We start from the raw sequence: 16,283 nt of genomic DNA, 5'->3' as shown, positions 1-16,283 counted from the left end.
CTTTTCCGCGGAGTCGCTTGCTTCAAAGTCGGCCAGGGCAATCGCTGTCTAGAAGGCATTGCGAATCTGTCTGCCGTTCCACTTCAGATCCGCCAAGTGCTTCTCCGCGTACTTGACGATACTCTTCTCGTCAAATTCGACTGTTTTCAGACCTTGTTCAGCACGGTCTTCGTTTGGCTTGTGGAGTCTCCTAATGTTTGTCTTCCAGATCATGATGGCCCGCTTTCTGTTCAGCTTGCGGTAGTAAAGTGTGACGTGGATTCTTGATCTGAACGCAGGGTCCAAGGTACCCACGCGATTTGTCGTGAGAAACAGTATCCCAGAGTAGTACTCCAGAATTCGGAGGAACACTATGGTGGCCAGATCTTAGAGATTTCAGAACACGATCCATTTGTTCTTACTTACCGGAGACGAGACCATTCCTTGCAACATCAAATTTCCATAGCCTAGTGTGAGAATACTGACATTAACCGTTCCCAGATATGTGAAGAAAACTTGAATGACGCCTCCATATACTTACATCTCTCTTCGCTAGGAACACGTCTGCTTCATCAAGAAGTCAGACGCAGCCCCGCTTGTGGGCTAGAGTGAAATGTTTCTCCAGGTTCTGCTCAAGCTCCCCGGGATCAGTCCCAATATCCCCTGTACGAGTAAGTGTTTAGAACAGCTCCGCGAACGCTCTGAAAACCGCGTTAAATTCGGACTGACCGCATGTGATCGGATATAGTGGTCGCTTCGTGTATAAAGCAACACATTCTGCAAAGGTCAACTACAGATTTCATCATGAAGATGAGACTCCTTCGGAGCTTTGAATACGACTGACCTGCAGTACTTGTCTTGCCAACTCCTGGCTCGCCATGCAACAAAAGAATGCATCCTTTGCCTGAAAACTGTAAGCACAACAAGCCACAAGTGACAGGAACTGACTATTACATAAATATGAGGGAGATGCATACCTTTTCCACGAACCAAGTCCACCTCAAAGTTCGCCTGCGTGTGTCCAGACGCAGACCTAGAGCCAGCGGCATGTGTTTGAACCATTTCCTGCACAAGATTCTTGTGCCTTTGTGGCAGAACAAGGTCGTCCCAGCCTTCCTCTTGTCGGATTTCTCCAAGGCTTGTAATATCTACCTTGAATGCAGATATTTGTGAGCCATGTTTCAGCAGTAATGGACGGATAACGTACCCCATTTGAGACCACGCAAGACGTATGCCAAGCCGTAGCCTAGCAGCAGATCCAGGAAGCCCATCTTCGCCATATCGGACCTCAACTTCTCCAGCCCAGGCCCAGACCTAGAGGTCGGGATCTCGAGCTCGTCAAGCTGACTGACCAAGCTGCGCATCTTCTTCTCACACCCTTCCGTCTGATGGGCTGGATAGGCGTCCTCCAGGCAGCCAGACTTGTGGCAATCGACGTGGGAACATGAGCGCGTGGGTATTTCAAGGATTTGTCTTGGTTCGGCTTTCCAGCTGGCCATGAAATACCATGGGAAATTCGGGTCCCATTGTTTGTTGTTCTCAAGTCCCATCTTAAAGTCTATAATAACTGGGCTGTTGATGTCTTCCTTGTCTTTCCCCAGCGTGACACCATCGTAGTGTCTGTGATCCACGACGGTGAGGTCCAAGAATTGGCGTCCACGCTCACATAGATCCATAGACCCACTCAAATCGCTAGTAGGTCTGTAGCGCATTGGATACGCACGGAGAGACTGAACCTTGAGGACTCCTTCAAACGGCTTGAACTCGAACCAAGTCTGCCCAGGGCTGAACCTCGTACCGTCGAAGTAAACAAAATAGGAATCAATGGAGAAGGGAGTGTATCTGTCTCTCTTGGACAAATTGGCTACATCCCCGGTTTCGTCCCCTGCATCAGGTGCCTGGTCGTAGACTTGTCGCTCAAAATGTGGTCGGCCTGCTTTCTGTCTTTCTCGGTGTCCGTATGCCTATTCAAGGTTCTTGACAGAATTGTGGAGGAACTCTCGAGGAACATCGCCAGTAGGTGATCACCTCTGCTACCTCTTTACATGAAAGTCGTTTTGTCTGAGTCTTCTGACAAAATACTTTAGAGAAGGGATTTCAGGCCGTAATTAAAGGCAAAAGTTACGGAAAGGAGATTGCTGAAGGCTTCAACGATCTCGAAGAGGCGTTGAGTAATTTCAAAGGACAGGCGCACATTTGCAGTGAGCAAAGGCTGGGAGGACTGGAAGACCACATTCTTTCAGTCAAGAGAAGCTTAGCCCGACTGGAAGGAAATCAACAAGAGGCAAATAGACTGGACGCGTTGGAACCCAAGGCGCGGAAGACTAGCGAGGACGGAGAAAAACGCGGACATGCCAGCGAGGAGATTCGAATGAAGGAGCGAACTTGGGCGTCCTCAACATGACGCACAAACTTCTGACCAGCAGCAAAGCCTTCGACTCCCGCACTGGAAAGGGTGAGTCGACCGCACGCCATATGCGAAGTACAGAGTTGCTAATTCTTTGACACAGCTCGCGGACTGGACTACCTCTTAGTTCGTGACAACGACCAGCCAATATTGATATCATCTCGATCAGTTACGCCTGAGCCGTCACCACGACTTGACAAGAAGGCACTCAAGCAGTGGTCGGCGCGGCTTCCGCTCGATTTTGTCTCGGCAGGCGAGAGAGACATGCGCGAGTCACTCCAACACAACTTGCACCGGACGCATCAGGATCAGGTTCAGTATATCATGACATCGGAGAAGCTCCTGTCCTGGCTCGAAAAGCCCGAATTAGGCCTACTTGTTAGACAATGCCAGACCGCACCGCAGACCCAGGCGAACGCAATGTCGCTCTCGTCCGCCTTCCTGGCACAGAGCCTTCGTCAGAGCCACGACAGCCCCGTCTTACATCACTCCTGCGGGCTGCGCACCGAAGAGGGCCCCCGCAGGGCTGACACATCGGGCACAATCGCCGTCATAAACAGCCTCAACTCGCAACTTGCCCACCAGCTTCAGAACCATACGGACCTGTCCTTCCTCGGGACGAACAAATACTGCGGGAGGAGCCAGACACGCCTGCGTCCGGCACTGAAGTTGCTCAAGCGCCTGGTGGACGAGGTCTCAGAAAATGAGTCGGTGTTCATCATCATCGACTCACTGTCCCGGATGAGCGGCGACGCAGAAGACGAAGGGCAGGCCATCAGGTGCATTTCCCGGCTCGTCGACCGGTCCGCAGCACCTTTGGTCAAGGTCCTGCTGACGGACCTCCTCCCCGATCACACGCCACAGCTTTCGGCCGACGGAGACGAGCTGTACGTGCCGGATCGTGTCGACGTCGGCGGCCAGGGGCTGAACACGGAGTACTTGCACGAGGTGTCCAAGGCTTCCATCGGGCGGTTCGAGGCGCGGCGCCGCGGTGGTGGCTCTGCCAGCGATTTTGGGAGTTCCAGTGAGGAGTCGGCGAGCTCTGACAGCGACGTGGATACCAGTAGCGATGACAGTGACTAGGTTGTGGCAAGTAGAAACAGAATAATACTCCTCAACCTGTTTGGCAACCTGCGACGACGTGTGAAGCTTAGGAACTTATGGACCTAGGTACTGAGAACGCCCCACTATGGAAATCCAATTCTATCACGATACAGATAGACGCGGGATGCCTTCGGTACTGACAATTAAGTTACGGTATTGTTCAAAGCTGGTGACACATACGCCTCGAAGGCTTTGGACATCTAGCGCTCGCCCGTGGCTAGGTCGGATCTTGCCGCGAACAACGTAAAACGGTAGACTATGCGAAGATTATAGAAGACATATCGTACACGCCACCCATAAATTCACTCTGTTGTATCAATTCTTCTTGAATCCGCACTCAAAGCCGGGATGGTTTTTGTTACCACCCTTGGAGTGCCTAGGTAGCCTGCTCTGAGTGATCTCTCCATGAGTGCTCCTGGGTTATATCCCTTGCAAGAAATGACAAGTGAAAAGGTTACGGAGTGCAGTCTTCAACAGTGCACGTCGCGGTTGTCAAAATGAGGTTGTACAGCAATCACGCAGGAATTGCTCACCCGAGCCAACCGAGGCAGGCATCCCGACTCTCCCAACCGGAATGCCTGATACAGCGGCGGATCGAGTCAGTCGCAGGAAGGAGCAGCGAAAAATTAATGAACCAAACGAGACAGGCCAGCCTGAGTGAATCATGCCGTGACGTCTTCACTTTCGGGTGGCCCTGTGTATCGTGGCTCGTCTCGTGATCTTCCCATGTCGCCACCCAAGATTGTCTCAGGTCAGAAGATTCACGGGCGAGCCTTGCCCCCACGCCGATAAAGAGCCGTTTGAGAGCATATGTGCCTGTACTAGGGACAGCATCATGTGATGGTGATTTACCTTTCCCTCTTGGGCTGTAGAGGAGTATGCAAAACCGATAGCGGTCCTCAGGAGAAAAGAGACGGAAGCATCCTGTGCGGTACGGTTACGCTTGTACGTCGCGTGTCACGCGTGCGACCATTGAACGAGCCAGCAGTACCGCAAGGGGTCATCTATCTATTCGAGATTTGCGAGATCTGGCTATTTGCTTGGCGGGCGGTCCTCATGAAAGCTAGTCTTGAATAAAGGTCGGGGTTGGCGCCCCCGCCGCAAGGGGATGCGGCATGACGGACGGTGTGTGACAGGCTGGCTCGCTGACCTTTGTGGACTGTGGTGTGGACTGATAGACGGTGTGTAAGTCATGGTGTTGTTGAGGTGAGCTGCTCTGGCTGCTTTGCTACACTACTACCCACACCCATCCATCGCGGGCTGCGTGGGCTGCGTGGGGTCAGCCAGCCATCTGTGGTCGAAATCGCAGGGTCGCACCGGGGGTGGGTCGTGGCTGTTGGATGACAGGCCCGGTGGTGTCAGGGAGCCACGGTGCCACGATGAGGTCATTTTAGTGGGCGTCCCAGCAGCCCAGCCCTTTCCTGTTCTTGGTTGGGCGGCCGGCGGGTTGGTGCGCTTTTTAAGGTTTCCCGGATATCATCTCAAGGGGCGGGCGGGACTGATCAGTTGGGATTGACATGTGGTAGAGGGGATCATCGTGCTCAGTCTTGCGAGGAAGAAAGGCAGAACCTGGGTAGATGCATAGTCTACCTACTAGCAGTGATAAATCCATCCGTGTCTGGTTCGAGACTGGCGTATACCGGCCGACGACCTAACAAAGACCCTCCCTCCCCTCCAGGCATGGCTTGCGATTCTGGCCCTGCGCACTTGCCCCATTGGGCAACCCGCCGCCCTGGGGAATAAGTTGCGATGCTTTTATGGGCAGCAGCGACCTACACCAAAATGGAGGGGCAGCTGCGGGAGCCACGGGCGAGGTGCCTCCAGCCCAGGACAATTGGCAGGCGCTTGTGCTACTTGCCCACAGGGTCCTCCTTGGTCGCGCCATGGACGGTGAGCAGCTTCCTGCCGTAGACTAACAACCACCTGGGCAAGCGCGAGCACGTCGACTTGTCAATGTTGTTTTTGTTGTTGTGTGACCCGAATTATTGTCCTTCGCGCCCCGGGAGCGAGCACACACTCTCAAGGCGTTTGGGCGGCGATAATACGGCGCAGACGAGACTGGACTGGATTTCGATCCGGGTAGGGACTGCCAATGGGATGATGATTAATGGTTGATAATTGACGATGATTGATGGGTTGGGAAAGGATTGGGCAGCCCGGCTCAACTGCGCAGGAATGGCACACTCTGGGCAGGAGCTGCCCCTCCACGGGCTTGGGATTCTGGCGGGCTCTAAAACGAGGCGAGACTGGTTCCCGCCATGTACAATAGTCTAATCTTTTTTGCCAGACATCTCTTCTTTTTGCTCCTCCTCCCCAGATGCAGCAGTCTACTCCCTGTGCGACCGGCAGCGTTATCATGTCATCCTCATCCTGTCGGTCCTACCCTCATCACAGTCGACCTTGACGTACATGTCAGTCAGCCCGCCGATACGACCGACGGTCCAAGTACCCATCCACTCTTGGCGACCTGCAACGCGACTTCGATCCCCGGAGCTCCCTCACGGGCCATCAGCAGGAACCCACGCGCATCCCCCGACCATCAACTTCTAATTGCTTCAAGGCTCTGTTTGACGAGACAAGAAGGACAAGTTCTGTTCGGTCTGTCTGACACTCCTGGACCAAACACCTGCCTAGGTACCCAGTAATCTATCTGTCTCCTGGCTGGCTCGCCTACCGGCCACCCTCCATCTACCACGACCTAGATCGACTGGACATCCTCGCTCCTCTGCTGTTGCGTCACCACCAGGAGCTTTGGCCCCGACCCACCGCTCTTCGGTAGCCACGCCGCCGAATTGATCGTGCACTGCACAAATCCAGAGCCCAAGGTAGCCCCGAAACGTGCAACGCAGCGCTGCCTTCTTCCTCTCCAATCTGCTTGTTGCTTGATCTGCTATCACCGTTGTGTTTTGATATTCGCGCTCGAACCCTCGGACGGATTCGAACCAGCCCCCCAGCCATCAATTTACATATCGCATCTACTGCATCTAGGCCATCTTTTCGCCGCCCACCCAGGTCTAATCAGCTCGATCCTGGCATGCTCTTCCGCGCCTGTCCCAACCCGCGGTTCCCCAGATAAATCCTTCGCGGCCCAGGAACCCTGCCAAAGTCAACAACCTTGGAAGCGGGAGGAGACAGAGAAAAAAGCCCAGCCCAACAAGGGGACCCAGCCCCTCCTCCAGATCAAGATTGTGGCCAAGAGAGGGAAGGACAAATTGAAGATCAGCCTGACGCGACCCGCCGTGCAGCCGCAGCGTTGCCCCTCGACACAAGCAGCAGCACCAGGCACATCAGGACAGAGACAGGACCAAAATAATAAAGCTCAGATTGATCGCCAATCGCAATCGGGCAGCCCCTGCCACTCACCACCGCTGCCCATTTCCTTTCAGTGTACTAGCAGCATCAGCGGCATCAGCGGCACCAGCATTGTCAGCATCATCATCATTGCCATCCACCGCAGCTCAGCGCCAGCGTATTGCATGTTCGCATCAGCATCTTCCCATCTTACCTACCTTTGCAGCTCGACAAAAATTTGCCTCTGTCAATAACAACAACAAGGGGCAACAATACCAACCTCAGCACCATCCATAAAACACGGGTCAGACATAACCTTTCTTCCAAAAGGCCTACCACATTTAGCCCGCCTTGGAACATTGGAAACAACAAGACCGAGACATTTTCACACAACACCACAAAAAGCGACCGCGGCCGTCTCCGCTCCGATTGCAGAGCCAGCCAGGCGTTGACGAAGCCACGAAGCTCCATCGATCTCGCTCCTTTTGATAATCGTACCGAAATCGATCTATAGATAAACGACCGACCATGAACGGCGGGCAGCAGCAGCAGACACAGCATCAGCAAGAACCAGAGGCGCACCAATCTTCCCAACCGCAACCCGCGTCCAAGACGGCGACCACGACGAACAACGAAGACAGCACCAGAGGAGGCGCCGCAGTGTCCGGGGGCGTGGGACTGACGACGGGCGGAAGCGGCGCGACGCCGACTGTCAAGATGCAACAGTCCCGGCAGGAGGCGCCGGCCATCACGCCCGCGATGGTGACCGCGGCGGCGGCACCATCGATGACGACTGCTTCAGCAGCGGCAACAGCCGTGGCTGCTGCCGCCGCCGCCACGGCTGCCGCCGACGCCACTGCTTCTGGGGCAAACGGGAGCGGTGGTAATAACAATGGGATCGGAAGCAGTTCGCCGACGACGGCGGCGCAGACGGTGGCGGCTATCAACAAGAAACGGAAGAAGGAGGGTCTGAAGCCAATCATCACGACGGACAACCCAGCGACAGGGTATGTATATGCTTTTCCTGGTTCTATTTTCTTTCCTGCTGTCTGTGTTGCTGGATCGTTGCATGGTATTGTTTTGTCGTTCTCTTCTCGTCAGTTTTGCTGCGCAGGCCAACCCTGTCTTGTCGGGATCTGAATCTGGATCTGGTCTGTGTGCCGCTGCTCGTCCTGTGTTGTGCTGTGCTGTGTTCCGCAGCATGGGAAGTGAGTTGAGCACAGGTCGCATTCTGGTTCAGGATCGCGGGTCAGTCAGTCAGTCAAGTCAACCAGCCGGACGGTTCAAAGCTGGGGGCGCACGGGTGGCGGAAACAGGGAGAATGAGCTCAGATGGAAGCATGCAAAGCAGAGCAGGGCAAGGTTGTGGCCACGAGTTCATTGCGGCCGAGAGAGAAGAGCTGCGAGAACGGAAGACCCTTGGCTCCCAACCACCACTCCCATGGGATCTGGATCTGAGGCTGTGGCGACAATGTCTGCTGAGCTTGGTCACCGACTGCAGCCGTCACTGGTGGGAGTGGGCAGCTGTGTGGCCGTTCATGCTGGTGGGCCGTTGTGTGTCTTGGGTCTTGGGTCCCTCGCGGGTGTCTCCCGAGTCTGTCTCTGAGCATGAGCCTGAGCCTGAGCCTGTCGTTCTGGCTGTTTATCTGTCTGGCCGTCCTGATATGCCTCGCATACATATGCAAGTGCTATGCTGTGCCGTGGTACGGTGTGTTGCCTGGCTCGCTGTTGCCCCTCGGTGCTGCTCAGAGTGGCGGGGTAGACCATTGTGTCATCTCATTCGAGGGCGGCAGCTGCACAAAAGTGGAGCAGGCCGATATGAGGTCAGTGCTATGGGGAGGGGTGAGGCTTTGTATCATGGGCACCCTCCCGGCCCATGACAGGACGAGACAAGCTTCGAAAGGTCATGGCTGGGCTGGGCTGGGCTGGACAGGGCATCTGTCTGCCTCTTGATACGTTTTGATGAGCAGCATCCTCAACAAGCATCCCTCCCAACCCCCGAACCCCGCCTTCTCCCTCCAAAAGTTTGAGATGGGAGGAGGAGGAAGGGAGTGGCATTGAGGAGGAAATATGTTCATGGGGGCCAAACCGGTGCTAAGAGAGCGGGATGGTATGGTGACTTCCGCAGCGCCAGAGGGAGGGAAGCCTGGCTGGCAGCAGCCGCAGTCAGTCGCTGCTGAATCAGGACCGGCGCGGAATGAGGACCCCGCTGACTGGTGCCTTCCCGCTTGCCTTACCCGCCCGCCCTGCCTGCCTGCCTCCTGCCTGCGCTTGCGCCTGCCTGCTTGTCTCTTGGCCCCGCCTGCTCTGCTATCCGCGCAACCACAGACTGAGACTGGAACAGAGCCGGCCAGGCCTGCCTGGGTCTTGGGCTGCGGCTGGTCCTGGTCTGGTTTGGTCTGGTGCCTTGGGTACACACGATGCCGTGCGATGCGATGCGACAGGACGGGATGGCCCTCACCTTAATTCTGCACCCTGCACCAGTCGCACCTGGCAACTGGCACCTGAGCGTTGCGCCTGAGCCTTGCGCCTGAGCCTTGACCCGGCCCTGGACCTGGACCTGAGCCCGAGTGAGCCCAGTCCCAGTGCAGGCGCTTGACCTTGGTCCCCCTCCAACCCCACCCAACACCCATGTCACTCGCAGTCAATGGTCGGTCATTTACTATGATCCATCCACCTGCGCATATCGCTCCCTGCCGCCCGCCTCCATGTTCCATCCCCAACTCGACGAGTGGACGGCACTGCACTGCGCTGCACACTTGATTGATCTTCCTGGTCGGACTTGAGCATATGAGGACAGGACTGGAGTGGGCTAAACTGCGGTGGTCTGGACTACCGCATCTCTTGACCTGCCTTGACCTGATGCGATGACTTGACCTAGCTTGACTTGCCATCTCAAACATCCCCATCCCCATCCCATCTCATCTCCATCCCCAACTCTCCCCATCCCACTCCCACTCGGGCTGGGCACTCTTGCATCTGCAACCTGGACTGCTCTGGACCGGATTGCACCTGCAACTGCACCTGCATGCCTTCGCCCTCGCCCTTGTCCTCGGTCCTCGTCTTCGTTCCTTACCTTGTCTTGCTCCTCCTCCACCTCCAACAACAACATACATCCACATTCGCATCCGCATCCGCATCCACAGCCACATCCACTCTGGAGATGCCAATTGCGTCTCCAGGATTTCCCTCCCGCCTCCTCAGCCTCCACCCTTTTCGACCGACCGACCGCCCTCTGCCATCCTCCTAGAATACTGCGAGACTATGACCATGTTCAAGTCCAAGAACACTCTTCCACCTCTGCGCGAAACCGACAAGAAGGACCCAATGTTGAAAACAAGGTTTTTACCGCCCGCCCACTTTGCGTCTGACACCCACACCCACTGGCCCCTTCCAGACCCTCCCCGTAATGAGTGCAGGTGTGCATGTCAAGCTCCAGAGTGCGAGTGCGAGTGCGCCTGTCCTGCCTTGTCAGCACCCGCTTTGGTTACGAGTGCGAGCGCCGGCACCGCACTTCATTTCACTTTCGATCAGATTCGCTTCGCTCCGCTCCGTATTGCCTCATAGTTGGGCGCAACCCGGGCAAAAAAAAGCCACAACCAGGCATCCCCACCGCCCGCGCTCACCCGCCACTTCACTTTACTTTGCCTCGCACTACCACATTCCGACCCCAGAGAGCACAAGCCTTGCCTATCTGGTCCCGTCGACCGCTAGTGCCCAATACCGCGCGACTACCACTCCCGCTTTGCGATAACCTTGTTGACTGCCCCGACCCATCTCAACTTGGCCCATTCCCACATTGCTGACAGTCTGCGCCCATCCACAGGACCGCCCAACTCTCCGCCATGCAAGCATCCCCCACATCCTCATCCTCCCCAGAGGACGCCGCCGAAAACACAGCCGACGAGGAGGATTCTGAGGACTACTGCAAGGGAGGCTACCACCCCGTCTCCATTGGCGAAAAATTCAAGGATGGCAAATACACAGTCGTGCGCAAGCTGGGCTGGGGCCATTTCTCCACCGTCTGGCTGTCGCGCGACAACACCACCGGCAAGCATGTCGCCCTCAAGGTCGTGCGCTCCGCCGCACACTACACAGAGACCGCCATCGACGAGATCAAGTTACTCCAGAAGATTGTCACCGCGAAGCCTGAGCATCCCGGCCGGAAACACGTCGTCAGCCTCCTCGACTCCTTCGAACACAAGGGCCCCAACGGAACGCACGTCTGCATGGTTTTTGAGGTTCTAGGCGAGAATCTGTTGGGTCTGATCAAGAAATGGAACCATCGAGGCATACCCATGCCGTTGGTCAAGCAAATCACGAAGCAAGTTCTGCTGGGGCTCGACTATCTCCACCGGGAGTGCGGCATCATTCACACCGACCTCAAGCCCGAGAACGTATTGATTGAGATCGGCGACGTCGAGCAGATCGTCAAGAAGGTTGTCAAAAGCGAGCCATCAGATAAGGAGAACAATCGCAACGGTCGGAGGAGACGTAGGACGTTGATCACCGGCAGCCAGCCATTACCCTCGCCACTCAACGCATCTTTCAACCACAACAACCTCTTCCCATCACCAAATTCACATTCCAGCCTTGGCCAGATGCTGAACGAAGGTGAGTCCCCAGCTCCTCTGCCGGCTTTGCTCCGCACCGCGTAATCGGCCCCCAAACCCGCCACCAAGAGGCCAACCAGCCCCGCGCCGTGTCCCCCGCGCCACACTCTGGGCGTGCAGACCCAGAGACTATCCACGTCAATCTGCCGCGTGTCGCGTCACCAGTCTGAGCCTGTCTCGCTAACAATTAACTCTTTGCAGGCAACAAACCGAAAGAAGCATCACCGACCGACGAGATCAAGCAGAAACAGCGGGAAAAGACAGCGTAAGTATGCCTTTGAAATTGACGCTTGAGCCGCACTGCTCTATTGCCCACTCACTGTAGCTGCCCGTACTGACAGCTTCCTTGGCTTCAGGGATCTCCTAACGAAAGAAGTATCTGGCATTTCCCTGGACAAGTCTTCCAATTCCTCTTCGTCATCGACAGGTGAAAAGCGGAAGGCCGAAGATTTCGGTTTGGACGTCATCAGCGTCAAGATTGCGGACCTCGGCAATGCCTGCTGGGTGAACCACCACTTCACAAACGATATCCAGACAAGACAATACCGGTCACCGGAGGTGATACTTGGTTCGAAATGGGGGGCCAGCACGGATGTATGGAGCATGGCTGCCATGGTGAGTTAATCCACAAAGCCCGCGTGCGCAGCCACTTCGATGTAGCCATGAGTTGACCACCGTTATTCCTGCAGGTGTTCGAACTCATAACTGGCGACTATCTCTTCGACCCTCAGTCCGGCACTAAGTATGGCAAGGACGACGATCACATAGCCCAGATAATAGAGTTAATGGGGCCATTCCCGAAGTCACTGTGCCTGTCAGGCAAGTGGTCACAGGAGATATTCAATCGCAAAGGCGAGCTGCGCAATATCCACCGGCTGCGCCACTGGGCGCTGCCCGACGTCCTGAGGGAGAAGTACCACTTCAAGGAGGAGGAGGCGAAGCGCATTGCGGATTTCCTGGTACCCATGCTGGAGCTCGTTCCGGAGAAGCGGGCCAACGCCGGCGGTATGGCCGGTCACGTCTGGCTGGAGGATACGGCAGGGATGAAGGGCATCAAGATCGAGGGACTGGAGGTCGGCTCCCGGGGCGAGGGGATAGACGGGTGGGCGAACGAGATCCGGAGGCGGTAGGGACTGTCTCTAAGGGATGGGCTCGACTACCTGCTGCCCCGTCGCACTCCGCCAACCGAGGCCGAGACAGACGACGGTGATAACGTGAAAGAGAGTGATGACCAACAAGAAGGTGGCGAAAGTCCCCTGGTCGATGAGGACAGCGATGCCGATGGCGGTGTGAGTCTTCGTGTTGGTGAGGACCGTTGCTCAGATGAAGAAGCTAGTACTACAAGTCTCAAGGGGTCTGCAGGAGACGAGAGGCGAGGAGGAAGAGGAGGAGCACCGATCCAGATCATCGGGGTCAAGCCATGGCCCTTCCCCTGAATAGACAAAGAAAGATGAGAAGAGGCAAGAGAGAGACAGACAACGAGAGCAGAAAACTCGAGAGTGAGCGTTCTTTGCCAAGGGTCGGACGGTGACGAAAACTCGAAGCCTTTGTTGCCATTTGATTGTTGCTGAACATAATGTCTCTTGAAGCAAGCACACCAAGACAGCCACAGGGCGGAACAGCCAGGCTAGATCCGTGGGCTTGGCACGGCGAGGCATGGCACCAGGGTGAGGTGCGTCACAGAGGCAGGGAAGTAGGGTTGTGGGGTGTCCTCGAAACCACGAAGACCGCAAGCCGACGGTCACTGCTGCTATTGTCCTCGGGGGAAGAAGTCTTGGGGGGGCGGCGGGGGCATGTCATGGCCGGCCCCCGTGATGTGAAGTAGTTGTAATGATGGCATGACCTTTTCAGCCGGATGGACGGGAATGGGGAGCATCATCACTCATGTATGGAGTTGGATGGATCATGGAAGTCAACAATAACAGAACACTAACACACACATATATATATATATACACATCACATCATATCATATTACAATAAATGACGATAGCACAGTATAATTTCATTGAACCTACTTGGAATTTACTTAAATCCTTTCTCTATGCCAGCACGTACGAGTGTTGATATGATGTATATATTGATCCGGATTTACGTGGCTGGCTCACCGTCTGGGACGACCAGTAGCCTACACCAGAAATATGCACAGCTTCCAGTCTGCAGAGGGCCATGGGTTTGGAGGTTTGGATCGCATTGTATCTGAACTGATCCCTCTAGCCTCGCTCTTGCCTCCATATGCAGTACTATGCTTCGTCTTTGTTTTTGGGGCAGAACATGACAGAAAACTCAACCTGGCGAGTGCACCCTGATGGACCGACCAAGTAATCCGGCCCGATCAAGCAATCGCCTCGGTCCAGATGCTTGCGCTCACCGAGCTACGTTCACCGAACTTCACGTTGAACGTCCCATTTCACGCATTACGCCCACTCTTCCGCCAGGCCCCTTCTCTGTTCCCCATGACTCCTGCTTGTGGAACCAAAACCGCGTCATGTTCGTTGCCTCCTCCGCTCGTGCCACAGCAGGGGTTGCGTCGGCTGCAACCACGCATACGCAGCGAGCAGGCAGGCATGCCACCGCCCACCGTACCCGAAACCAGCAGTCCGCCAAAGAGCCCGCGCAGCCGCCAGACCAAGCGCCCAGCGCCCTCCGCCCTCGACCACGCACCAAACCACCATCTTCCCTTCGAACCTTCGAGGACAAGGTGCCTAGTTCTTCTTCTTGCCCTGCGTGATCTTCCTGAACGCCTCCATGCTGCCCGCGCCGACGGGCCTGTGTTCGGGCCCGCTGCCGCTGCCGAGCTGCGAAATGGGCGCGATGGTGTAGCTGACTGGCATGCCGGCGGGGCGGGCACGGTTCGGGTTCGCCCGTACGGGCTCGAGGGCGGCGGCTCGCTTGGCCGCCAGCCTCTCGGACACAGAGCTCTGCTTCTTGCCGTTGTTCCCAGGGCGGTGGGCGAGGGACTGTTGCGATGAGGGGGCCGACTGGGAGCCGGGGCCTCTGTACTTGAGGGCGCTGTGGTTGTGGAGGTGGCTGGTTAGTAAACGGGTCTTTTCTAGAGATGTGACAGGGGTGGACGACGTACTCTGGGTCGATATAGCGCGCCTCGATCTGCCTCTTCTTGTAGTCATCGGTCCGCTGGAGGATGGGCCTGCTCCACTCGCCCATGAGCCGCTCAGCCATGCGCTTGATCTCTGGCTGGGCGCGCTTGGTCTTGGTGTAGAAGAGCACGACCTGGCCGATGCCGCTGGACGACAGGGCCTCCTTCTCGATGGGCATCTTGGTCAGGGCGGTGAAGATCTCGCGCTGGATGTTGTAGGCGGGCAAGCTCCCGTCGGCCCGCAGGGGCTCGAGGAAGTACTTGACCGCCTGCAGGAAGTTCGTCTCTGGGTCCAGAATGGCGTGCTGGATGTGCTGCCGGTTCAGCAGTGTCATGACCTCAGGCAGCAGCTTGATCTTGGCCACGGCGGCGCGATCGTCGTCGCGCGCCAAGTTGTCCTCCTGGCACGCGGTCTCCATCCTGACCTTCAGGTCCGCGATGATATCGTCGAGCTCCTCTTCCAGATCCTACACGTTGTAGCGTTAGCTCATGATCCCCCGAACGAACCTACACGGTGAATTATGCAGTCTGAAGCGACATACCACTTCGTCCTTCTTGGTACGCCTCTTGTTGCTCTTGCCCTTGATGGCCGCATCCATCGCCTTCTCGATGGCCCTCGCCCGCCTCTGCTCGGGCGTCAGGTGCTCGTCGTTCTCCGGCTCCGGCGTCGGCCGCTTGGAGCGGGCCTTGGACTTCTTCTCGCCACCGCCGCCCTCCCCAGCGCCGGCGCGCCGCCTCTTGCCCTCGATTATGGTGCCGTCGGCGGCGCTAACCTCGTCGCCGTCCTCGGTGCGGCGCTTCTTGGGCCTTCGGCCCTCCTTGGGCCTCTTTGCCGTCTCGCCCTCGGCGCGCTTCCGCTTGGTAGCCTTGAGAGATTTGGCGACGTCCTCGTCGATGTCCACGGGCCGCTGCTCGATGTTGGCCTTGAGGGGATCGTACTCCTCGAGGTCGCCGACGTCGACGTCGGACAGGATATCGGAGTCGCGGTCGGACATGGCATCGTCCTCAGGCGCGGCTGACGCCTGGCGGGAGTCGTTGTCCTCGATGTCGGACATTGTGTCTTTGTACGGTTGGTGGAGTCGACCCAGACGATATGGGAGCAATTGAGGTGAGAGGTGTCGTGGGTGTCTGGGAGCTGCGGGAAAGCGGATTCGTTTGGGCGGCCGGGGCTCGTCCTGATTGAGAAGGCAGCAAAGTATGGGGAGGAACTTCAAGGCCGGAGGAGGTGGGCACTGGTGGAGTCAGTCAGGCCCGATCTGTCGTTGTTTGAATGCTACTGTAGAAGTGCAATTCGAAAAGCTCCAAGTTGGAAAACGGGCAGGAATTCCTTTGACTTTTTGGGCTGGCCTGCAAGGTGCTGGCTGGACTACCCGCAGGTACGTTGGCTGTTGTCTGGCTCTGGGTGATTAGCTTCTGGGTTTGGAGGCTGATTGATGGGCAGGGCCCGTGCACACAGCAGGGGTTGGGGGCTAGGGTGTACCCAAGTTCCCAGGTGTCCAGGTACCTAGTTTACGGTTGCTGACTGAGCCACTACCCCTGGACCTGGCCTTTTGTCGGCCGCTCGCTTCTGGCTGCAGCGGAAGGACGCTAGTGCACAACGTTTCTCTTGTTTATTGTTGACATGACTGCAGAGCTGCAGAGGCTTTGCAGGTTGCCATCCACAACGTCCATCGCCCACCCCTCTCTCTTTGGCCCCTTGGACAACACGACCGACCGTCGCACTCAGGCTCTCTCGCAACCGTTCCTAGCTTTCCTTTAAAGACCCACCAGTGTCCGCTTCTTTGCGCATGGGA

At 56.5% G+C, this 16,283-nt stretch overlaps 4 protein-coding genes across 4 annotated transcripts; 2 read left to right on the top strand and 2 right to left on the bottom strand.

The window, feature by feature from the left end:
- Positions 1-48: 48 nt before the first annotated feature.
- Positions 49-1,343, bottom strand: INS49_003413 (uncharacterized protein; the record flags this gene model as incomplete). The annotated part of the gene is made up of 2 exons (XM_043164207.1): positions 49-350; positions 1,187-1,343. 2 exons carry the CDS (start codon positions 1,341-1,343, stop codon positions 49-51), a joined length of 459 nt encoding a protein of 152 aa, XP_043018972.1.
- A 1,036-nt stretch (positions 1,344-2,379) lies between these two features.
- Positions 2,380-3,469, top strand: INS49_003412 (uncharacterized protein; the record flags this gene model as incomplete). The annotated part of the gene is made up of 2 exons (XM_043164206.1): positions 2,380-2,434; positions 2,490-3,469. 2 exons carry the CDS (start codon positions 2,380-2,382, stop codon positions 3,467-3,469), a joined length of 1,035 nt encoding a protein of 344 aa, XP_043018971.1.
- Positions 3,470-7,309: 3,840 nt separating this feature from the next.
- On the top strand, positions 7,310-12,523 carry INS49_003411 (uncharacterized protein; the record flags this gene model as incomplete). The annotated part of the gene is made up of 7 exons (XM_043164205.1): positions 7,310-7,788; positions 7,982-7,989; positions 10,031-10,121; positions 10,607-11,394; positions 11,595-11,658; positions 11,750-12,008; positions 12,083-12,523. The coding sequence occupies 7 exons, from the start codon at positions 7,310-7,312 to the stop codon at positions 12,521-12,523; spliced, it is 2,130 nt and encodes a 709-aa protein (XP_043018970.1).
- A 1,575-nt stretch (positions 12,524-14,098) lies between these two features.
- Positions 14,099-15,545, bottom strand: INS49_003410 (uncharacterized protein; the record flags this gene model as incomplete). The annotated part of the gene is made up of 3 exons (XM_043164204.1): positions 14,099-14,405; positions 14,476-14,957; positions 15,033-15,545. The coding sequence occupies 3 exons, from the start codon at positions 15,543-15,545 to the stop codon at positions 14,099-14,101; spliced, it is 1,302 nt and encodes a 433-aa protein (XP_043018969.1).
- Positions 15,546-16,283: the final 738 nt, after the last annotated feature.

This window comes from Diaporthe citri, assembly GCF_014595645.1.
Source record: "Diaporthe citri strain NFHF-8-4 chromosome Unknown scaffold_10, whole genome shotgun sequence".
Lineage (NCBI taxonomy): Eukaryota > Fungi > Ascomycota > Sordariomycetes > Diaporthales > Diaporthaceae > Diaporthe > Diaporthe citri.
Note: the sequence above shows the minus strand (reverse complement) of the source record. Positions and strands in the feature narration are given on the sequence as shown.